This window comes from Salmo salar, chromosome ssa14, assembly GCF_905237065.1.
Source record: "Salmo salar chromosome ssa14, Ssal_v3.1, whole genome shotgun sequence".
In the NCBI taxonomy this organism is placed as follows: Eukaryota; Metazoa; Chordata; class Actinopteri; order Salmoniformes; family Salmonidae; genus Salmo; species Salmo salar.
The window spans coordinates 66339128-66363220 of record NC_059455.1 but is presented as its reverse complement, the minus strand read 5'-3'; the positions used below and the strand labels follow the sequence as shown (position 1 = coordinate 66363220).

Here is a 24093-nt window from a genome sequence, read left to right as displayed (position 1 = left end):
GAAAATCACTGACGTCATCATGATTCGACCTTGTTTTTTTCCCATAGTTCCCAGTTGTCTTGAATGCACTGTACATCCAGAGAATAACAGACTTTGATAAAAGTTAGATGACAAATTATGCCCACAAGACTGTTGCGCCACCTTTCTGTCAAGTGAGCACAACAAGGTGAGTCCAAAAATGTCTTGTATGCTGCTGCATAAATTATGTAATATGCCAGGGAGATATGTATACTGTAGCTAAGAAAGCAATTATATGTGTATGTTGTGTAGTAAGCTGTTAGTAGCCCATGTACCCCCCCACCCAATAATTTGGTCTACTTTCCCCTCTTAATTTCGCCTACTGTTCTGACTTGGTGGTGCACATGTACCATATAATGGGGGGCGGCAGGTAGCCTAGTGGTTAGAGCATTGGACTAGTAACCGAAAGCCTACAAGATCGAATCCCCAAGCGGACAAGGTAAAAATCTGTCATTCTGCCCCTGAAGAAGGCACTGTTCCTAGGTCGTCGTTGAAAATAAGAATTTGTTCTTAACTGACTTGCCTAGTTAAATAAAATAACCTGTTTTAGAGAAATTGAATATTGTAAGGGCTTTCATTGTCTGCTTATATGCCCTTTATTTATCCTATGGTTCTGACTTGGTGTACAGGAAGAACACTCAAAATTATGGATTGCCTCTTATCCGCTTGTCGTCCCCTTATTCCATAGTTAGTACATCTCAATTGTCAGTAGAAACCACATTTGTTTAAACAAGTCTGCCATATCAGCTATGTTTTTTTTAAAGGCAGTAAATGAGGCTGAATTAACTGTTTTGCTGCAAATAAGGCTCCACTGATAGCCAGGGATAGAAGCGGTAAGGTGTTGGGACTGCTGTTGCATCCCCAATTATTATTTTTTTTTTGCCCCACCAATATTTACATTATAAAATCGCCACTGGATATATACAGTACCAGTCAAAGGTTTGGATAAATCTACTCATTTCAGGGTTTTTCTTTATTTGTACTATTTTCTACTTTGTAGAATAATAGTAAAGACATAAAAACTATGAAATAACACATATGGAATCATGAAGTAACCAAAAAAGTGTTAAACCAATCAACATATATTTTTTTATTTTAGATTCTTCAAAGTAGCCACCCTTTGCCTTGATGACAGATTTGCACACTCTTGGCATTCTCTCAACCAGCTTCATGAGGTAGTCACCTGGAATGCATTTCAATTAACAGGTGTGCCTTCTAAAAAAGTAATTTGTGGAATTTCTTTCCTTAATGTGTTTGAGCCAATCAGTTGAGTTATGCAAGGTAGGGGACTATAAATAAGATAGCCCTATTTGGTAAAAGACCAAGTCCATATTATGGCAAGAACAGCTCAATTAAGCAAAGAGAAACGACAGTCCATCATTACTATAAGACATGAAGGTCAGTCAATCCGGAAAATTTCAAGACCTTTGAAAGTTTCTTCAAGTGCAGTCGCTAAAACCATCAAGAGCTATGATGAAACTGGCTCTCATGAGGACCGCCACAGGAAAGAAAGACCCAGAGTTAACTCTGCTGCAGAGGATGAGTTAATTTGAGCTAACTACACCTCAGATTGCAGCCCAAATAAATGCTTCATAGAGTTCAAGTAACAGACAAATCTCAACGTCAACTGTTCAAAGGAGAACTCCTTGTGGGAACTCCTTCAAGACTGTTTGAAAAGCATTCCTCATGAAGCTGGTTGAGAGAATGCCAAGAGTGTGCAAAGCTGTCATCAAGGCAAAGGGTGCCTACTTTGAAGAATCTAAAATAACAACATTATTTTGATTTGTTTAACACTTTTTTGGTTACTTCATGATCCCATGTGTTATTTCATAGTTTTGATGTCCTCACCATTATTCAAAAAAATAGTAAAATAAATAAAAACCTTTGAATGAGTAGGTGTCCAAACTTTTAACCGGCAATGTGTGTGTGTGTGTATATATATATATATATATAAAAATATAAAACACAACATGTAATGTGTTGGTCCCATGTTTCATGAGCTGAAATAAAATATCCCAGAAATGTTCCATAGGCACAAAAAGCTTATTTCTCTCCAATTTTGTACATACATTTGTTTACATCACTGTTAGTGAGCGTTTCTCCTTTGCCGAGATAATCCATCTACCTGACATGTGTGGCATATCAAGCTGATTCAAACAACACCTCAGATGTCTCAAGTTGAGGGAGCATGCAATTGGCATGTTGACTGCAGAAATGTCCACCAGAGCTGTTGCCAGATAATTTAATGTTAATTTCTCTACCATAAGCCACCTCCAACCTCGTTTTTGAGAATTTGGCGGTACGACCAACAGGCCTCACAACCGCAGACCACATGTAACAACGCCAGCCCAGGACCTCCACATCCGACTTCTTCACCTGCAGGATTGTCTGAGACCAGCCACCCGGACATCTGACGAAACTGATGAGTATTTCTGTCTGTAATAAAGCCTGTTTTGTGGGGGAAAAACTCATTCTGATTGTCTGTGCCTGGCTCCCCAGTGGGTGGGCCTGGACCCGTCATGTGAAATCCATAGATGATGGTATAATTAAACTATTTTAATTGATTGATTTCCTTACATGAACTGTAACTCAGTAAAATCGTTAATTATTGCGTTTATATTTTTGGCTCATTACATATTATAGCTTGGACAAGGGGTGCAGGTCTCATCATGTGCTCTGATATAAATTCAGTTTCGCCTTTTTACCGTAAAGAGTTAAAGGGGGCATTGAAGGAGGAAAGGCTGATCTCGCATCTGGGCTTGCTACTTTTTCCAAGTCATGCGCCCGCCCACAAGAGGGTTCAAAAGGCTTAGTTTCCACCTCCGGTGTCGAGTAGCCGCCATCTTTGTATCCGTTCAAATACAAAAATAATATTTATTTTCATTCACTAAGGTGAGGAGAAAATAATTTGGTATAGGAACTTATGTCCGCAGCCTAAGAGCATTCATTTGAAGCCTTATCGAGGTAAGAACTACACAACGTTAGCTAGCTTCCATTCGGGATTCCGCCTGCAGCTAGCTAGCTAACGTTTGCTGTTATTAAAGTTAGCCAGGCATTAGCTAACTATGTGGAGCATATCTTAAATCTGGTTGGCAACGAGACAGAGTACCTCAACAACGTGGTAGTTTCGAAGTTGAAACATTGTGCGAAAATCCATCCATCACGCGCACAAAGTTTGTAGAACTTTCCCATTTCTTAAAAGTGCATGTTCATAGTTTTTAAAGTGTCATTAACGTTGCTAACTAACGTTACTGTAGTTACTGTAGATGTAGTTATTACTTGCTAACTTTAGCTAGCTAGCTACATGGTTGGTTTTAGCTACATGGTTGGTTAGATAACAAACCTGGCTCATAGATGGTAGAAATACTCGTACATAAAGGTCATTGCGTCTCACGTCTTTGACAAACAAGCAATTATAAATAAATCGAACGTTCAAATTTGAAATTGCGCGAAACCATTTGAAGCATACGAGAAAGAATGCCGTTAACCGGATGTGGAAGTAGTTTTTTCTCTTCGTGTAAAATAGGAATTTCTCTACTGACTTCCCCCGGAAAAACAACAACTTAATATCAGTGTTTCCTGTCATGTATTTAAATGTCTTTGTTGGTGGTTGTTAAATAATGTGGGTGAAAGATTTAACGTATAATGTGACACATGGCCGCCTCTTGTTCGTTTTCACCACCGAGGCGCATAAGATGGCTACTCGTCTTCTCCATCAATGATGGCATCATCATCACGCTTTTGCAATGAAGAGAGCCTTATGTTAGTGGGCTCTCATGATTGTAGCAATAATTTGTCACCGATAACCAATCAGCAAACTACTATGTAACGACAACAACAAAAAAATGCACATCTGCTCTTCACATTTGACGAACATATTACTTTGTGCTGGGTCATCGTTGGCCCATGCATGCCACAGATCATAACGTTTTTCAAATGTAGCGTTAGCCTATTACCCGTTGGACGTTACGGATAACTACCTTCACTTGTGTCAGCAATGACTGATAAAGGGTTTTTGAGTGATGTTATATGTAGCATAACTGACTTCAATACTTTACAACATTCATTGTGTTATGCTCAAATGGAACGTCTGATAAGCATGTATCGGGAATGGCTAGACTCATTCGCCTGTATTGCACAAGTCTATGCAGGAGTAATATAAACAAACCTGTGTTGTCTCCGGAGTCGTTTCACACATGCACTCCACAGAACGAAAGGGCGTCTTTCACTATTGATTTCTTACATTAAACGCCAAATTGTAACCAAGAGTGCAAAAAAGGTATTAGGTGAACAATAGGTAAAGAAATAAATTAAAAAAAACAGTAGCGAGGCTATATACAGGTACCGGTTAGTCGGGCTGATTGAGGTAGTATGTAGATATGGTTAACGTGACTATGTATATATGATAAACAGAGAGTAGCAGTAGCGTAAAAGAGGGGGTGGCGGGACACAATGCAGATAGCACGGTTAGCCAATGTGCAGGGGCACTGGTTGGTCGGGCCAATTGAGGTAGTATGTACATGAATGTATAGTTAAAGTGACTATGCATATATGATAGACAGAGTAGCAGCAGTGTAAAAGTAGCACAATGCAAATACTCCGGGTAGCCATTTGATTACCTTTTCAGGAGTCTTATGGCTTGGGGGTAAAAACTGTTGAGAAGCCTTTTTGCCCTAGACTTGGCACTCCGGTACCGCTTGCCATGTGAGGGTAAAGAGAACAGTCTATGACTGGGGTGGTTAGGGTCTTTGACCATTTATAGGGCCTTCCTCTGACACCGCCTGGTGTAGAGGTCCTGGATGGCAGGCAGCTTATCCCCAGTGATGTACTAGGCCATATGCACTACCCTCTGTAGTGCCTTGCGGTCGGAGGCCGAGCAATTGCCGTACCAGGCAATGATGCAACCAGTCAGGATGCTCTCGATGTTGCAGCTGTAGAACCTTTTGAGGATATGAGGACCCATACCAAATCTTTCTAGTTTCCTGAGGTGGAATTGGCTTTGTCGTGCCCTCTTCACGTCTGTCTTGGTGTGTTTGGACCATTCTAGTTTGTTGGTAATGTGAACACCAAGGAACTTGAAGCTCTCAACCTGCTCCACAACAGCCCCGTCGATGAGAATGGGGGCGTGCTCGGTCCTAATTTTCCTGTAGTCCACAAGCATCTTCTTAGTCTTGGTTACGTTGAGGGATAGGTTCTTATTCTGGCACCACCCGGCCAGGTCTCTGACCTCCCTATAGGCTGTCTTGTCTGTGATCAGGCCTACCACTGTTGTGTCGTCTGAAAACTTAATGATGGTGTTGGAGTCGTGCCTGGCCATGCAGTCGTAGGTGAACAGGGAGTACAGGAGGGGACTGAGCATGCACCCCTGAGGGGCTCCAGTGTTGAGGATCAGCGTGGCAGATGTGTTGCTACCTACCCTCACCACCGGGGGCGGCCTGTCAGGAAGTCCAAGATCCAGTTGCAGAGGGGGGTGTTTAGTCCCAGGATCCTTAGCTTAGTGATGAGCTTTGAGGGTACTATGGTGTTGAATGCTGAGCTGTAGTCAATGAATAGCATTCTCACGTAGGTGTTCCTTTTGTCCAGGTGGGAAAGGGCAGTGTGGAGTGCAATAGAGATTGCATCATCTGTGGATCTGTTTGGGCGGTATGCAAATTGGAGTGGGTCTAGGGTTTCTGGGATAATGGTGTTGTGAGCCATTATCAACCTTTCAAAGCACTTCATGGCTATGGACGCGAGTGCTACGGGTCTGTAGTCATTTAGGCAGGTTGCCTTCGTGTTCTTGGGCACAGGGACTATGGTGGTCTGCTTGAAACATGTTGGTATTACACACTCAATCAGGGACATGTTGAAAATGTCAGTGAAGACACCTTCCAGTTGGTCAGCACACGCCCGGAGCACCTGTCCTGGTAATCCGTCTGGCCCCGCAGCCATGTCGGCTACGGAGAGCATGATCACACAGTCGTCCAGAAGATCTGATGCGCTCATGCATGCCTCAGTGTTGCTTGCCTCGAAGCGAGCATAGGAGTGATTTAGCTCGTCTGGTAGGCTCGTGTCACTGGGCAGCTCGCGGCTGCGCTTCCCATTGTAGTCTGTAATAGTTTGCAAGCCCCGCCACATAAGACGAGTGTCGGAGCCGGTGTAATACGACTCAATCTTAGCCCTGTATTGACGCTTTGCCTGTTTGATGGTTCGTCCGAGGGCATAGCAGGATTTCTTATAAGCTTCCGGGTTAGAGTCCCGCACCTTGAAAGCGGCAGCTCTACCCTTTAGCTCAGTGCGACTGTTGCCTGTAATCCATTCAGGGCTCAAACCGCCCAGTTGATAAATTAACGCTACATGACCTAAAGCTCGTCGAACATCTCATTCCAAAATCATGGGCATTAATATGGACTTTGTCCACCCTTTGCTGCTATACCAGCCTCCACTCTTCTGGGAAGACTTTCCACTAGATGTTGGAACATTGCTGCAGGAACTTGCTTCCATTCAGCCACAAGCATTAGTGAGGTCAGACACTGATGTTGGGTGATTAGGCCTGGCTCGCATTGTTCCAATTCATCCCAAAGGTGTTCGATGGGGTTGAGGACAGGGCTCTGTGCAGGCCAGTCGAGTTCTTCCACACCGATCTCGATGAACCATTTCTGTATGGACCTCCCTTTGTGCACTGGGGCATTGTCATGCTGAAACAGGAAGGGGCCTTCCCCCAAACTGTTACCACAAAGTTGGATGCACAGAATCGTCTAGAATGCCATTGTATGCTATAGCGTTAAGAGGGGCCTAGCCCGAACCATGAAAAACAGCCCAGACCATTATTCCTCCTCCACCAAACTTTACAGTTGGCACTATGCATTGGGGCAGGTAGCGTTCTCCTGGCATCCGCCAAACCCAAATATGTACTTCGGACTGCCAGATGGTGAAGCGTGATTAATCAATCCAGAGAACACGTTCAGAGTCCAATGGCGGCGAGCTTTACACCACTCCAGGCGATACTTGGCATTGTGCATGGTGATCTTAGGCTTGTGCTCGGCCACGGAACCCCATTTCATGAAGCTCCAGACGAACAGTTCTTGTGCTGATGTTGCTTCCAGAGGTAGTTTGGAACTTGGTTTTGAGTGTTGTAACTGAGGACAGACTTTCTACGCACTACAGCACTCTGTGAGCTTGTGTGGCCTACCACTTTGCAGCTGAGCTGTTGTTGCTTCTAGACATGTCCACTTCACAATAACAGCACTTACAGTTGACCAGGGCAGCTCTAGCAGGGCAGAAATTTGACAAACTGACTTGTTGGAAAGGTGGCATCCTATGACGGTGCCACATTGAAAGTCACTGAGCTCTTCAGTAAGGCCATTCTACTGCCAATGTTGTCTATGGAATTTGCATGGCGGTGTGCTTGAATTTATACACCTGTCAGTAGGGCTGGGCGATATGGCCAAAATCTCATATCCCCATATAGGTCATTTCATATCCCGATTATGATGCATATCACGATTATAGCACATTTTCTGTAAATTCAATGAATAGTTTATATAAAATGACATGTAAAGGCCTATTTCTTATTACATTTTGAATTATATTCAACAAAAAGGTACTTACTCATATTTGATTATTTATCCTTTTATTTAGAACCTTTGTACACATTTTTTATTAAGCATGTAACAAAATATAAGATGTATGTATCAAATCGAAAAAGGTAAATAGAAAACACTTCAACTATAGTTGCAAACAATAAATATAGGCCTAAAATAAATGTATTTTTTGGGGCTTGCCTGTTTTGCATGTTATTTTGGCATTAAAACAAGTCACATATCAGTTTGGGTCGGGTGTTAGTACCAACTCATGAAACCCCCATTTCTCAACCGTGTAAATTGGGACCATGTCTTTGCAGATGTAAGTTGTAACGGAAGCTGTTTTGTCCTTCCATCTTCGTGATTCTTTGCCATGTGGTGTGCCGCGAGCAAAAGCCTCTTGCAACGTCTGAGTCGGGGGTTTGTTTTGAACACTCCACTACTTTTTTGGGTCCCATCCGTAGACTCTCTCCGTACTGTTTCACATGATTCTTGCGTAGGTGGTAAAAGAGGTTAGTGGTGTTTGAGCATGTTGTCGGGACCGGCCTACGCCATATTTAGCAGAGGACGGTTTTCTGGTCCGTGTCAGACTTTTCATACCCAAACCATGTCTATGCGACCGAAGTAGCCCCTCTTAGGCACGGTCTCTGTGCTATGTGTCACGTTCACTCTCCTCCATGTTTGTTTGTGTTGCAAATTTCCACGCAGAGCGTCATCCAATTGCTAAAAAATATTGCCGTAAAGAGTGATTTGCGACACAGTGAACTAGAAAACGTCTATAATTTATCGTTACACTATAAATATCGTCCAGCCCTACCTGTCAGCAACGGGTGTGGCTGAAATAGCAGTATCCACTAATTTGAAGGGGTGTCCACATACTTTTGTGTGTTATAGGTAGGGGTAAAGTGACTAAGCAGCAGGATAAACAGTAACAGCAGTATGTGAGGAGTCAAAGTTGTAAGTTCCATTACTACTAGAATACTTCCATGATGACTGCTGTTGTTAAACCAAGTGTGTCTAACGTAACTAATAACTTCACTTTATGTATGTAAGATCTGAAGTATGATTTTTAAAACACATCTAGCTATGTTCATTTGTAAATATCTGCTAGGACAGAGTCCTCTCATTTGATTAAGCTAGAGAACCCTAACCCATTATTTAGTTTCAAAAACAGGCATAAAAGTACATACTTTATCAAGTAGGCCCTGTGTTTTGGTTAATCATGTCACATGACCTGGATTTAAACTTTATTTTAAGCCTTTTCCAGAAATGAGAATTGGACCAAAATTGAAATCATTTCTCTGAGGATGGTGCTGGACCATCTGACATAAAAAGAAAACGGGACAGTTTGATGAAAAAGCATCAAATAAAGGTTAAAATCCAGATCAGGGAAAATATACTGCAACAGTTGCATACTTGTACAATCACATAGGGACAAATACTGCAACCTTTGTAATTGTGTTGTCTCAGATGTCGCTGGTGGATTTGGGGAAGCGGCTACTTGAGGCTGCACGGAAAGGCCAGGACGATGAAGTCAGGACACTCATGGCCAACGGGGCTCCCTTCACCACAGACTGGGTAATGAATCCTCTCTTAACTTCTCTATCTGGGCAACTTTTATTATCTGCTTCAGTTTAACTTCTTTTACCCACCCCTGGTTTTGGCTGGTTTGTGTAATTTAAATGAAAAACAAGATATGCAAGTTCATAAGTAAAAAAATTCACCTATATGGTCTTTTGACTCTTTGTCCCTCTTACTCTTTGGCACCCTGAGCAGCTGGGCACATCTCCGTTGCACCTGGCCGCCCAACACGGACACTATTCCACCGCCGAGGTGCTGCTCAGAGCAGGTGTCAGCAGGGATGCCCGAACCAAAGTGGACAGGACCCCTCTGCATATGGCCGCTTCAGAGGGCCACACCGTCATTGTGGATCTATTAGTCAGGGTACACACGTCTCTAAGGTTTTAGCTGTTTGTTCTGTGATTAGGCCTGATATCTAGGTTGGGTCTGACCTGGCACCCTATTCCTAATATAGTGCACTGCTTTTGACCAGATGCCAATTTCAGATGCAGACCTAGTCTTTCTCTGACCAAAATGTCTTACATCTAAGTGCACTAGAAAACGTGAATACATGTGTAAAGAAAGCAGAAAAACATCCAAATCTGCCAGGTGCCTTACCTTCTCCTTATTTCTCCTGGGTCACTCTCTACAGAGTGGAGCAGACATTAATGCCAAAGACATGCTGAAGATGACTGCTCTCCACTGGGCAGCCCAGAACGGCCACCAAAGGGTAGCAGAGACGCTCGTCAAACATGGCGCAGATGTTCACGCTCTCAGTAAATTCGATAAGACTCCATTCGACATCGCAGGAGACATCCAGAATGCAGACCTTATGCTCCTACTACAGGTGAGACCTCAAGTTGCATGTGGAGTCTAATTGAAAGGTCTCCATGCAATATTATTATGGACTCCAAAAATAAAAAATGTACCTAAAGGACTTTCTCCCAAAAATACATTATTTTGAACTTCTTTGACAGTATGCTCCTTTAGGATTACAATGCATTTACATAATTATCCAGATAGACGTTTTTGCATTACTACTTATTTCAATGCACAACTGCCTCTCCTTTGTTTGTAGGAACTCTCATGATTTCTATCCTGACGGTCTCCCCTGTCTGTGGCGACGTTGTATGTATACTCTGATAGTGTTGACAATGTGTTTGTCTATAGGAAGGAATGCAGAACCAAGTGAACATGAACGCAGAGGCTGGCATGACGGGGAGCTCGGCCCAGCCTCAGTTTATCATCCAGGGCATCCCAGGGCTCCAGGGGGGCGTGGTCAACCTGGCGGACCTCCTCAACAACGCTGCCAAGGCCAACTCTGGTAGGCTCCAGGGGGGCGTGGTCAACCTGGCCGACCTCCTCAACAACGCTGCCAAGGCCAACTCTGGTAGCTACTGGGTTTATACACACAGACTAGGATTCATACTATTGTCAGAAGACCAGTCATTTCAAAAGGTTTTGTGGCTGAAATGTGTCCATCTTACTGCTTTTATGTTATGGAAACTGGTGTCTCCAGTTAATAGCTGCATAAGAGTTCAAGGATCCCCCTGTCTCAGCAATATTCCCAAGCTCCTTTGTTTCCTCTAATCTAGTGCCTGGCCTTTATCACTCTGAACTTATAAGCTGATAAAGTCTGCTGATGCTGTGTGGACCCACACAAACGGGTAGCTACCACCACAATATGCGATATGTGGAAGTAAAAGGTCGGGCTGAAAATATACATGAATTCTCAGTGTTCAGATGTAAATACTTCCTCACAGCTTGAATTCCTTTGAGCTTCAGCATGTTACTGTATGTAATGCTTATTTAAATGACAATATTGAGTTGACTGCCACAAACTACAGTGTATATAGGCTTATGAACTATTTCCTAATACAAGAGCTGTAGTCGACAGTTAACTTTAACTTTTCCCTCCTCTCTCCCTCTGACCCCTTGTCTGACAGCAGGTGAATCTGAGGAAGCCATAGCAGCCAATTCTTTGGACCCCGGCAGCATCCAGCACATGGTGAACGAGCAAGGTCAAAGGGTTATCACCATAGTGACCGACCAACACGGTAACCTGCAGACTGGAGGGCTTGGTCAGCCATTCTTTGTCACCATGCAGCACGGACAACAGAGTAAGAGAACGTCTCCCTTTTGGTCACTTAACAGTGACCCTGTTCCATTTCAGCCTGTAGCCACTTCCCATAGCCCTTATCCATTTGGGAACAGTTTCCCAGATCCTACTCCTGGAATAAAAAGCACACTCAGTGGCTTTCTCTGGGTCTAGGAAACCTGCACTTGGTGTTCTAATGCTGTGTTCATAACCAAATGGGAAGGTGGTATTTACCACATATGACTGGGAAGAATCCGCTATCGCCCCTCCAACTGGTACTACTATTACTAATGGGAAACTCATCCATCATCCCTGAGCACCGACTTCTCCCATATGCTGACCTCTGAGGTCACCTACTAAAGAAATTACCTCGAACAGCATTTTCGGCTGTTAAATACAACAAAACATTATTTATAAAAAGCAATCTATTAATATGGTTGACGCTGCTTGTTGGTCATTAGCCAATCTGTGTTTCTCAACGAGTTCAAAGAACGTGAATGCATCCAACTGGTATTTATGATTTCTCAACTGGTAATTACCCCCTTCTCACTTGGTTATGAACGCAACATTAAAGTAGTCGGTAAGTTTAGCAATATGGTGGAATGTCCACTTAACCTACAAGAAACCTTATTGTTGTCTACAAATACAATATCCACATTGTCACAACAGTTTTTAGCTTTCTGGCAGGTTGTTCTGTGCAAGTTGCTTTGTAGAACTTTGTTCTACTTCATCATTTAATGTACCGTGCAATCGGAAAGTATTCAGACCCCTTCCCTTTTTCCACATTTTATGTTACAGCTTTATTCTAAAATTGATGAGGAAAATGTTTTATTTATTCAATCTACACACAATATCCCATAATGACAAAGCAAGAAAAGGGTTTTAGATTTTTTGGGGAAAATGTATAAATAAATAAGCATACCTTATTTACATAAGTATGCAGACCCTTTGCTATGAGACTCGAAATTGAGCTCAGGTGCATCTTGTTTCCATTGATCATCCTTGAGATGTTTATACATCTTGATTGGAGTCCACCTGTGGTAAATTCAATTGATTGAACATAATTTGGGAAGGCACCTGTCTATATAAGGTCCCACAGTTGGCAGTGCATATCAGAGCAAAAACCAAGCCATGAGGTTGAAGGAATTGTCTGTAGAGCCCCGAGACAGGATTGTGTCAAGGCACAGACCTGGGGAAGGGTACCTGAACACAGTGGCCTCCATTCTTAAATGGAATAAGTTTGGAACCACCAAGACTCTTCCTAGAGCTGGCCGCCCGGCCAAACTGAGCAATCGGGGGGACGGGCCTTGGTCAGGGAAGTGACCAAGAACCCGATGGTCACTCTGACAGAGCTCCAGAGTTCCTTCCAGAAGGACAACCATCTCTGCAGGACTCCATCAATCAGGCCTTTATGGTAGAGTGGTCAGACGGAAGCCACTCCTCAGTAAAAGGCACATGACAGCCCGCTTGGAGTTTGCCAAAAGGCACCTAAAGGACTCTCAGACCATGTAAAAAATAGATTCTGGACTGTTGAAACCAAGATTGAACTATTTGGCCTGCATGATGGTGGCAGCATCATGCTGTGGGGGTGTTTTTTCAGCAGCAGGGACTGGGAGACTAGTCAGGATCGAGGGGAAAGATGAACGGAGCAAAGTACAGAGAGATCCTGCTCCAAAGCGCTCAGGACCTCAGACTGGGGCGACGGTTCCCCTTCCAACAGGATAACGACCCTAAGCACACAGCCAAGACAACGCAAGAGTGGCTTCGGGACAAGTCTCTGAATGTCCTTGAGTGGCCCAGCCAGAGCTCGGACTTGAACCCGATTTGAACATCTCTGGAGAGACCTGAAAATAGCCGTGCAGCAACGCTCCCAATCCAACCTGACAGAGCTGGAGAGGATCTGCAGAAAAGAATGGGAGAGACTCCCCAAATTCAGGTGTGCCAAGCTTGTAGCGTCATACCCAAGAAGACTGCAGGCTGTAATGGCTGCCAAAGGTGCTTCAACAAAGTACTGAGTAAAGGGTCTGAATACTTGTGTCAATGTGATTATTTTTTATTTATTTTTTAAGCATTTGTAAAAACCTATTTTTTGCTTTGTCATTATGGGTTATTGTGTGTAGATTGAGGGGAAAAAATTATTGCATACATTTTAGAATAAGGCTGTAATGTAACAAAATGTGGTAAAGGTCAAGGGGTCTGAATACTTTCCGAATGCACTAGTTTAATAAGTGACCTATAGTCACTTTTGAGACTATATGATCCTCCAGGCTCTGAACTGTTGTCTGTTGATTTGCAGTGTTGGCGATGCCAGCCAATCAGGTGACAGAGGTGGTTGATGAGGAACCCCAGCCCCCGCCCTCCCGCAAGAGGAAACTGGAGGCCTCGGCCAACCACATGGAGTCTGGCGACACGGTCAGGGGCGGACCACATCTTACTTAGATATTTTTTTCTCTTGTGCAATACATTGAACTGATATGCTTTTGCCATTTTAACTGATTTAACCAGTTTTATTTAATATTGCTCTAGAGATTCTAGAATCTGCTGTGAAAATGTTTTTGCATAGATTATACGAAACCCTTAGATTATTTTGGTACTTTGATACTGTGCAGTTGGCACAAGTGGGGGGTGTGTGTGTGTGTGACCTGCAGTCTGACATTTCGGTCTCCTTTTCTCTATCCATCCATCCCTCTATCCAGGAGCAGTTACAGAGGCAGCTGCAGGAGGCCAACCGGAAGGCCCAGGAGTACCGGCAGCAGCTGATGTGCAAGGAGCAGGAAGCAGAGCAGTACCGCATGAAGCTGGAGGCAATGTCGCACAGCCATACCAACGGCACCTCGGAGCAGGAGGAGGTGGTTGGGGGTGAGGAGGAGGAGGTGCAGGAGGAGGTGATGCTCCAGGAGGGAGACATTATCATCAAGACGGAGGAGCTGGACTCGGTCGAGGAGCAGGTGACGCTGGTGGACTCGGCGCCCTCCCACACCGAGGTCATCTCATAATGTCAGACAGACTGATGTCACTGACTGAAGGAGAAATGGACACGTGGACTCAGGCGACAGGCCAGCCTTTTGGGGTTTTCATAGCTCTTTTGTTCATTATTTTCCTGCTATGTTTTGTTTTTGTACAATATTTACTTTTTCTGCTGTTTTATTTTCCTCAATTGTGTTTATATGTTTTACAAATAGCGAAGCGAGGAGCTGAATATATTGATTTGAGGAGCAGGAACGGGACCTGCTCAGCCTGTGACTCAGTAAGGTTGCCTAGCTGAAGAACGTCTATGCTCCCTGGGAAAAACGGGGCCTCGGGCACTCCGTCTCGGATATCTATGGTGTCTGAGACATGTCAATGGTGTGTGGGGAAATACATTTTTCATGGTTCCAACAGCATGTCCTAAGGTGCCCAAGATGCAAATCCAAAGTTTAATAGACATGTCCATCCATAGAACCAGAGGACAGGTCTGTGGAGAGAACACGGTTTTGTTCAACTCCTTCAGTTCTCAAGTCTGCCTCAGTCTTCCATCCAACCACCCACCACCATGGGCAATGGGAATGGTACTTAAGCATGCCCATTTCAAAATAATCCTCTTACATGACAAATGACAGCGCATGTAGTTGGCAACAGTCATTCTCAGCATGTATTGGGCTCATCATTCACAGTGTAATAATGAATTGTTTCAAAGTTGTGAATGGCAGTGTTTTGACTTTCACGGCACCACGTTAAGCTTTGTCCTCTAGTTGTCGTCGTTGCCACTTCCATAGTGCGGTAGTGATTGTAGGTTTACTGTTGCACAAGCCACAACTCTCCTCCCGCTAATGTTGATACAAAGATGAACTTCCCGTCGTTTTAATGCCCCCGTGGCTTTAATCACTAGTAGCCCCACTCCCCAGAGATGGACAGGAATAAGGGTGTCAGATTAGGGGACTGTGTCCTTCTGACAATTACTGCTTCTCATGTCCCGACACTTGTTTCTATCACTGTTCCGTGACACTTTGTAGTGTTCTCCCAAGCTGAATGAGAATGTGATGGACATACCTTGGACAACGTCTGGGTTAACGTTTATCACTCGGGTGAGAGGAATGTAATCTCTGCACGCTATTCAGTAAGGGCCAAATGTAAACTTGGAAATTAAGGTTATGCTTGTGGATATCAAGTTCTGATATGTCCATAGTGTATCAGGTCCTTTTCCCCAGGTGTACGTTTTTCATTAGACCCACTAAAATTTTGTTTGTTTATTGAAACAACAAACTCATAAAATGTAACGATGTTGATACACTATGTACAAAAGTATGTGCACGCCACTTCAAATGAGTGGATTTGGCTACTTCAGCCACACCCGTTGCTGACAGGATATAACATTGAGCACACAGACATGCAGTCTCCATAGACAAACATCGGCAGTAGAATGGCCTTACTGAAGAGCTCAGTGGCTTTCAAAGCTTCACTGTCATAGGATGCCACCTTAACAAGTCAGTTCATCAAGTTTCTGCCCTGCTAAAGCTGTCCCGGTCAACTGTAGGTGCTGTTATTGTGAAGTGAAAATATCTAGGAGCAACAACAGCTTAGCCGTGAAGTGGTAGGCCACACAAGCTCACAAAACGGGACTGCCGAGTGCTGTAGCGTGTAAAAATCGCCTGTCCTCTCTTGCAGCACTCACTACCGAGTTCCAAACTACCTCTGGAAGCAACGTCAGCACAAGAACTGTTCGTCGGGAGCTTCATGAAATGGGTTTCCATGGCCGAGCAGCCACGCACAAGCAAGCCTAAGATCACCATGCACAATGCCAAGCGTTGGCTGGAGTGGTGTAAAGCTCGCCGCCATTGGACTCTGGAGCAGTGGAAATGCGTTCTCTGGTGTGATGAATCACACTTCACGATCTGGCAGTCTGGGTTTGGCGGATGCCAGGAGGACTCTACCTGCCCGACAGCATAGTGTCAACTGTCAAATTTGGTGGAGGAGGAATAATAGTCTCGGATGGACTGGGCCCCTTAGTTCCAGTGAAGGGAAATCTTAACGCTACAGTGACATTCTAGATGATTCTGTGTTTCCAACTTTGTAGCAAAGGGGTAGACCAACTCCATATTAATGCCCATGATTTTGGAATGAGCTGTTCGACAGGCAGGTGTCCACATACTTTTGGTAGTGTGTGTGTACACAAATTCTTAGCATTAAAATGTTTATGTACTCTGATCCTTGGTCAGTTTTTGAGAGGAGCGTGCATCTTGTATAATTGATTTCTCACCATGACTAACTGGGCGGACGAAATACACCACTGAATTTTTGGTTTCAGAATTGAAACCCCCTCAGATAACCCCTTTACTTACCAGCCCCAATACCTCTCCTGCCCCTTTTGAAGTTATTGGAGGAAGAGGCCTGCTGTTTTAGCCCTGCTGTTTTGCTGGAATACCGTTCCTCTGCTCTCCACTCACCCATTGTAAACAAAGACCTGTCTCTTCCTTTATTCAGAAGTCAATATTCTTCATGACTAATAGTTATATTTTATAAGCTCTCCGCAAGCCTTTTTCTTATGTACATATAAAATTTTATTTTTTTAAGTGTATCTGAATGCTATGGGATGTGAAACTGCCTATATATGAAATATAAGCACATCTTTCGTTTAGCATCTCTTTGCCAGATTGTATCGTTGAACATGTTTAGAATGCACCAATTTGATGAAATAATCATATTTACCATGATTTGACTGTTGTAGCTTTACCTGTCGTTTCGCCACTGCTCTCACAGTTGCGGCCACTTGACCGAGCCATGAATGACTGTGTGTACATTGATTGCTTTGATTAAACCGGTATCTGCCACGTGCTTTACCGTGTGTGTTGGATAACCTCAGTCTTCTCAGAGATGGAGAACTCGTGGCTCAGTACAATTTCCGTGTTTATGCATTATTCCATATGTTGACCAGCAGGTGGCACTACACTTTAACAGACTGAGGTCTGTGACATGAAATTGAACAGGGATCATATATCTATATTTCTTTCCCTCAATCCTGTTGTTTTGCTACTAATACAGAATGTGGAACAACTGTAGAGTATCCCACAGTGATATTGAAGCTTTATTAAATACTTATTTTCTAACTCCCTTATCGCTATGGCAAGTTGTCATTTATGTAAGATGGCATTTGTACTTTCTATCGCGATAACATAATTGAAAATAAAATACAAGCTCAAGCGATGTGGATCTTGGGTTCAAAGGCCCAGCCACATTTTAAAGGAAAACGCAACTCAAACTACCTTTTTGGTATTTCTATCAACAATGGACTGATGAAACAAATACCACAGATAGTTTTAGGCGGGGTCATTTTCCTTCAACTTCCCTCATTTGATGCGTGCATGCCAAGATCTCCAACTGTTTTGGATTTGCAATGTTACACTGCTGCTCATGGCACTGCAGTGAAGTTACCTCTTGTGAAGCCTCAAAATGTTTAATCGTCTGACTTTTATCATAAAGCATCTCACCAAAGCATATTATAATAGAATATACCTGATCCAGAATTCTTACTAGATCTCTCTATTGGGATACAGTAAAGCAGTGTTTTTGTGATAACAGACATCACAGCAGACCCCAATTTGAAATAAACAGAACACTATTAGGGACTTTCCTCTTGAAAATTTTGAGAAGATAAGGAACGTTGAACTTGCCACAAGAATGGATTTGTGTAATGAATAATGTAGGATGGTTTTGTATAATTGTTTTTGATTTTTTTTTATTACAAAAGAAGTGTATGGACTATTTTTAAGCATCAAATAAATGCAAACTCTTTTATGGGAACTGCTTTTGATTGTAACACCATGCGGGTTACACAACAATAACCTGTGTAATCGATGCTTCTATTGCAGGTCATTTCTGCCTTCTGCTGTAACCCCTGTTCACATCTGTGTTAAAGGGAAATTCCACCCAAAGATGATCTTTTGGTATTTGTTTCATTAGTCCATTGTTGATATAGTCCCAAAATGTTTTGCATGTCAGCAATCAAGTTGTCAAGATATATACATTTCAAAATACAGAAATACTGTCGGTGTGATGCATTTTGAATCATATGATGCATCATACCGGCTGTATTTGGAAAGTTAGATATCTTAAATTTCTAAACATGCAAAACATTTTGGGACTATATAAACAATGAACTAATGAAACAAATACCAAAATTGGAGTTTACCTTTAAAAGGATGAGAACTCTCTGCATACAGTGAGGGGAAAAAGGTATTTGATCCCCTGCTGATTTTGAACGTTTGCCCACTGACAAAGAAATTATCAGTCTATAATTTTAATGGTAGGTTTATTTGAACAGTGAGAGACAGAATAACAACAAAAAAATCCAGACAACCGCATGTCAACAATGTTATACATTGATTTGCATTTTAATGAGGGAAATAAGTATTTGACCCCTCTGCAAAACATGACTTAGTACTTGGTGGCAAAACCCTTGTTGGCAATCACAGAGGTCAGACGTTTCTTGTACTTGGCCACCAGGTTTGCACTCATCTCAGGAGGGATTTTGTCCCACTCCTCTTTGCAGACCTTCTCCAAGTCATTAAGGTTTCGAGGTTGACGTTTGGCAACTCGAACCTTAAGCTCCCTCCACAGATTTTCTATGAGATTAAGGTCTGGAGACTGGCTAGGCCACTCCAGGACCTTAATGTGCTTCTTGAGCCACTCCTTTGTTGCCTTGGCCGTGTGTTTTGGGTCATTGTCATACTGGAATACCCATCTACGACCCATTTTCAATGCCCTGGCTGAGGGAAGGAGGTTCTCACCCAAGATTTGACGGTACATGACCCCGTCCATCGTCCCTTTGATGCGGTGAAGTTGTCCTGTCCCCTTAGCAGAAAAACACCCCCAAAGCATAATGTTTCCACCTCCATGTTTGACGGTGGGGATGGTGTTCTTGGGGTCATAGTCAGCATTCCTCCTCCTCCAAACACAGCGAGTTGAGTTGATGCCAAAGAGCTCCATTTTGGTCTCATCTGACCACAACACTTTCACCCAGTTGTCCTCTGAATCATTCAGATGTTCATTGGCAAACTTCAGACGGGCATGTATATGTGCTTTCTTGAGCAGGGGGACCTTGCAGGCGCTGCAGGATTTCAGTCCTTCACGGCGTAGTGTGTTACCAATTGTTTTCTTGGTGACTATGGTCCTGGCTGCCTTTAGATCATTGACAAGATCCTCCTGTGTAGTTCTGGACTGATTCCTCACCGTTCTCATGATCATTGCAACTCCACAAGGTGAGATCTTGCATGGAGCCCCAGGCTGAGGGAGATTTACAGTTCTTTTGTGTTTCTTCCATTTGCGGATAATCGCACCAACTGTTCTCACCTTCTCACCAAGCTGCTTTTTTTGTTGTTATTCTGTCTCTCACTGTTCAAATAAACCTAGCATTACAATTATAGACTGATCATTTCTTTGTCAGTGGGCAAATACTTTTTTCCCTCACTGTAATGTATGCATACACACAGCTAGATGGTGAATAATGCCGTAACCCATGACCCTACCAATGGATGCTTTCTTCAGGACCTCCATTGAACGTTGTTGCAGAGCTCCTTCATAACTATATAGAACTATATTGACTATAACTATATTGATTCGAACATGTTTGGATCGCGCCCAAAGAGACTTCGTGAGGGATTTAATGTGACTCCATGTTGCTCCTAATAGCACCTTGAATTCCCATGATTTTGGAATGAGATGTTCGACGAGCAGAAACATCTTCTATTCTTATTATTATCTATTCTTAAAATGACACAATGTTATTTACCATTCATTTTTATTTGGCACAAAATAATCTGAAACACAACCAAAACAAACAGCAAATGCATCCAACAAGTGAGTAGAGTCACAAGCTTGATGTAGTCATTGCGTGCTAGGAATATGGGACCAAATTCTAAACTTTTGACTACTTTATTACACAAATAAGTGAATTTGTCCCAATACTTTTGGTCCCCTAAAATGGGGGGGACTATGTATAAACAGTACTGTAATTTCTGGGATCACCCAATATGGATGAAAATAGTATCAAATTAAAGCTGACAGTCTGCACTTTAACCTCATAGTTAAAGTGCTGGAGTACAGAGCCAAAACAAAAAATGTATCACTGTCCCAATACTTTTGGAGCTCACTGTATTTCTCTTGTTTCTCTGTGACAATGGACAAGTGGTATACCAATGTAGTTGTGCTGTTCAGCTGTACAATGGTGGTTCCCAGAAGTTCTACTTTTTCTTGTGACCACCAGACAATCAAAACTTTTTCTAGCCACAGGACAATCTATGTATAAAGTCATGTATGACTATGTGAATGAACATGTCTGTAAATAAACTTGGATCACAGTGTGTTGTGTTCTCGCATCTATTTTATTGTAGTCCATAAGTAAGAGTGTATGAGAGATGGATAGCCTACACTCGTAGAAAAAAGGGTTACAAAAGGGTTCTTCGGCTCTCCCCATATGAGGGAACCCTGTTTGGTTCCAGGGAGAACCCTTTTTGGCTCCATGTAGATCCCTTTGTGGAAAGGGTCCTACATGGATCACAAAAGGATTCTCTTGGAACCAAAAGAGTTCTACATGGAACCAAAAAGGTTTCTTCAAAGGGTTCTCGTATGGGGACAGCCAAATAACCCTTTTGGGTTCTAGATAGTGTACTGTGTACAAAACTGCCAATTCTGTGCAGTATTTAGGTGCAGTGTTTCTTGTTGACAGAGTTGGAAAAAATCACTAGTATACAAATTATCTGAGATGTCTTCACCTTATTTTTCCCATAGACCACTGTGAAAAACTATTTGGTGCTTGCCTACGAGGCAAAGTGAAGGGAACTGTTCTCTCAAATAATATCCTTGAACTCATCATCTGATTTTTTTTATTTCACCTTTATTTAACCAGGTAGGCAAGTTGAGAACAAGTTCTCATTTACAATTGAGACCTGGCCAAGATAAAGCAAAGCAGTTTGACACATACAACAACACAGAGTTATACATGGAGTAAAACAAACATACAGTCAATAACACAGTAGAAAAATAAGTGCAAAGTAGAAATAGAAATAATGGGATGCAAAGGAGCAAAATAAATAAATAAATACAGTAGGGGAAGGGGTAGTTGTTTGGGCTAAATTATAGATGTGCTATGTACAGGTGCAGTAATCTGTGAGCTGCTCTGACAGCTGGTGCTTAAAGCTAGTGAGGGAGATAAGTGTTTCCAGTTTCAGAGATTTTTGTAGTTCGTTCCAGTCATTGGCAGCAGAGAACTGGAAGGAGAGGCGGCCGAAGGAGGAATTGGCTTTGGGGGTGACCAGTGAGATATACCTGCTGGAGCGCGTGCTACAGGTGGGTGCTGCTATGGTGACCAGCGAGCTGAGATAAGGGGGGACTTTACCTAGCAGAGTCTTGTAGATGACCTGGAGCCAGTGGGTTTGGCGACGAGTATGAAGCGGCCTTCCCTGTGGCTCAGTTGGTAGAGCATGGTGTTTGCAACGCCAGCATGGTGTGTGCAACACCAGGGTTGTGGGTTCGATTCCCAAGGGGGGCCAATACAAAAAAATAATAAATGCATGAAATGAAATGTATGCATTCACTACTGTAAGTCGCTCTGGATAAGAGCGTCTGCTAAATGACTAAAATGTAAATGTAAGCGAGGGCCAGCCAACGAGAGCGTACAGGTCGCAGTGGTGGGTAGTATATGGGGCTTTGGTGCATCCAATTTATTGAGTAGGGTATTGGAGGCTATTTTGTAAATGACATCGCCAAAGTCGAGGATCGGTAGGATGGTCAGTTTTACGAGGGTATGTTTGGCAGCATGAGTGAAGGATGCTTAGTTGCGAAATAGGACGCCAATTCTAGATTTAACTTTGGATTGGAGATGTTTGATGTGAGTCTGGAAGGAGAGTTTACAGTCTAACCAGACACCTAGGTATTTGTAGTTGTCCACATATTCTAAGTCAGAACCATCCAGAGTAGTGATGCTGGACGGGCGGGCAGGTGCAGGCAGCAATCGGTTGAAGAGCATGCATTTAGTTTTACTTGTATTTAAGAGCAGTTGGAGGCCACGGAAGGAGAGTTGTATGTTATTGAAGCTCGTCTGGAGGGTTGTTAATACAGTGTCCAAAGAAGGGCCAGAAGTATACAGAAAGGTGTTGTCTGCATAGAGGTGGATCAGAGACTCACCAGCAGCAAGAGCGACATCATTGATGTATACAGAGAAGAGAGTCGACCCAAGAATTGAACCCTGTGGCACCCCCATAGAGACTGCCAGAGGTCCGGACAACAGGCCCTCCGATTTGACACACTGAACTCTATCAGAGAAGTAGTTGGTGAACCAGGGGAGGCAATCATTTGAGAAACCAAGACTATTGAGTCTGCTGATGAGGATGTGGTGATTGACAGAGTCAAAAGCCTTGGCCAGGTCAATGAATACGGCTGCACAGTATTGTTTCTTATCGATGGCGGTTAAGATATCGTTTAGGACCTTGAGCGTGGCTGAGGTGCACCCATGACCAGCTCTGAAACCACATTGCATAGCGGAGAAGGTGCGGTGGGATTCGAAATCGTCGGTAATCTGTTTGTTGACTTGACTTTCGAAGACCTTAGAAAGGCAGGGTAGGAAAGATATAGGTCTGTAGCAGTTTGGGTCAAGAGTGTCCCCCCCTTTGAAGAGGGGGATGACCGCAGCTGCTTTCCAATTTTGGGGAATCTCAGATGACACAAAAGAGAGGTTGAACAAGCTAGTAATAGGGGTTGCAACAATTTTGGCAGATTGTCCAGATTGTCTAGCCCGGCTGATTTGTAGGGGTCCAGATTTTGCAGCTCTTTCAGAACATCAGCTGACTGGATTTGGGAGAAGGAGAAATGGGGAAGGCTTGGGCGAGTTGCTGTGGGGGGTGCAGTCCTGTTGACCGGGGTACGGGTAGCCAGGTGGAAAGCATGGCCAGCCGTAGAAAAATGCTTATTGAAACTCAATTATAGTGGATTTATCGGTGGTGACAGAGTTTCCTATCCTCAGTGCAGTGGGCAGCTGGGAGGAGGTGCTCTTATTCTCCATGGACTTTACAGTGTCCCAGAACTTTTTTGAGTTTGTGTTGCAGGAAGCATATTTCTGCTTGAAAAAGCTAGCCTTGGCTTTTCTAACTGCCTGTGTATATTAGTTTCTAACTTCCCTGAAAAGCTGCATGTCACGGGGGCTGTTCGATGCGCATGCAGAACGCCACAGGATGTTTTTGTGTTGGTTAAGGGCAGTCAGGTCTGGAGAGAACCAAGGGCTATATCTGTTCCTGGTTCTAAATTTCTTGAATGAGGCATGCTTATTTAAGATGGTGAGGAAGGCATTTAAAAAAAATAACCAGGCATCCTCTACTGACGGGATGAGGTCAATATCCTTCCAGGATACCCGGGCCAGGCCGATTAGAAAGGCCTGCTCGCTGAAGTGTTTCAGGGAGCGTTTGACAGTGATGAGTGGAGGTCGTTTGACCGCTGACCCATTACGGATGCAGGCAATGAGGCAGTGATCGCTGAGATCTTGGTTGAAAACAGCAGAGGTGTATTTAGAGGGCAAGTTGGTTAGGATGATATCTATGAGGGTGCCCGTGTTTACTGCTTTGGGGTGGTATCTGGTAGGTTCATTGATTATTTGTGTGAGATTGAGGGCATCAAGCTTAGATTGTAGGGTGGCTGGGGTGGCTGGGGTGTTAACCTCTTACATCTAGACCTTCCGCTAGCGGAACACCTGCTCCAATATCCAATGATAAGCGTGGCGCGAAATACAAAGTCCTCGAAAATCCGAAAACTTCAATTTTTCAAACATATGACTATTTTACACCATTTTAAAGACAAGACTCTCCTTTATCTAACCACACTGTCCGATTTCAA

General features: G+C 43.3%; 1 protein-coding gene across 8 annotated transcripts; it reads left to right on the top strand.

Moving 5' to 3' along the window:
• Window positions 1-2754: 2754 nt before the first annotated feature.
• Window positions 2755-15737, top strand: LOC106569910 (GA-binding protein subunit beta-1). 8 transcript variants are annotated; one of them, XM_014141637.2, is made up of 8 exons: window positions 2755-2910; window positions 9051-9158; window positions 9357-9524; window positions 9793-9987; window positions 10311-10530; window positions 11087-11260; window positions 13535-13650; window positions 13935-15737. In XM_014141637.2, the coding sequence occupies exons 2-8, from the start codon at window positions 9051-9053 to the stop codon at window positions 14232-14234; spliced, it is 1281 nt and encodes a 426-aa protein (XP_013997112.1). In that variant the 5' UTR covers window positions 2755-2910; the 3' UTR covers window positions 14235-15737. The 8 variants fall into 8 exon arrangements, with proteins under 8 accessions (XP_013997112.1, XP_013997115.1, XP_013997117.1 ...); XM_014141640.2 differs by having other exon boundaries at window positions 2755-2982; window positions 11090-11260; XM_014141642.2 differs by having other exon boundaries at window positions 2756-2982; window positions 10311-10464; window positions 11090-11260; window positions 13935-15736.
• The last annotated feature ends 8356 nt before the right edge of the window (window positions 15738-24093 follow it).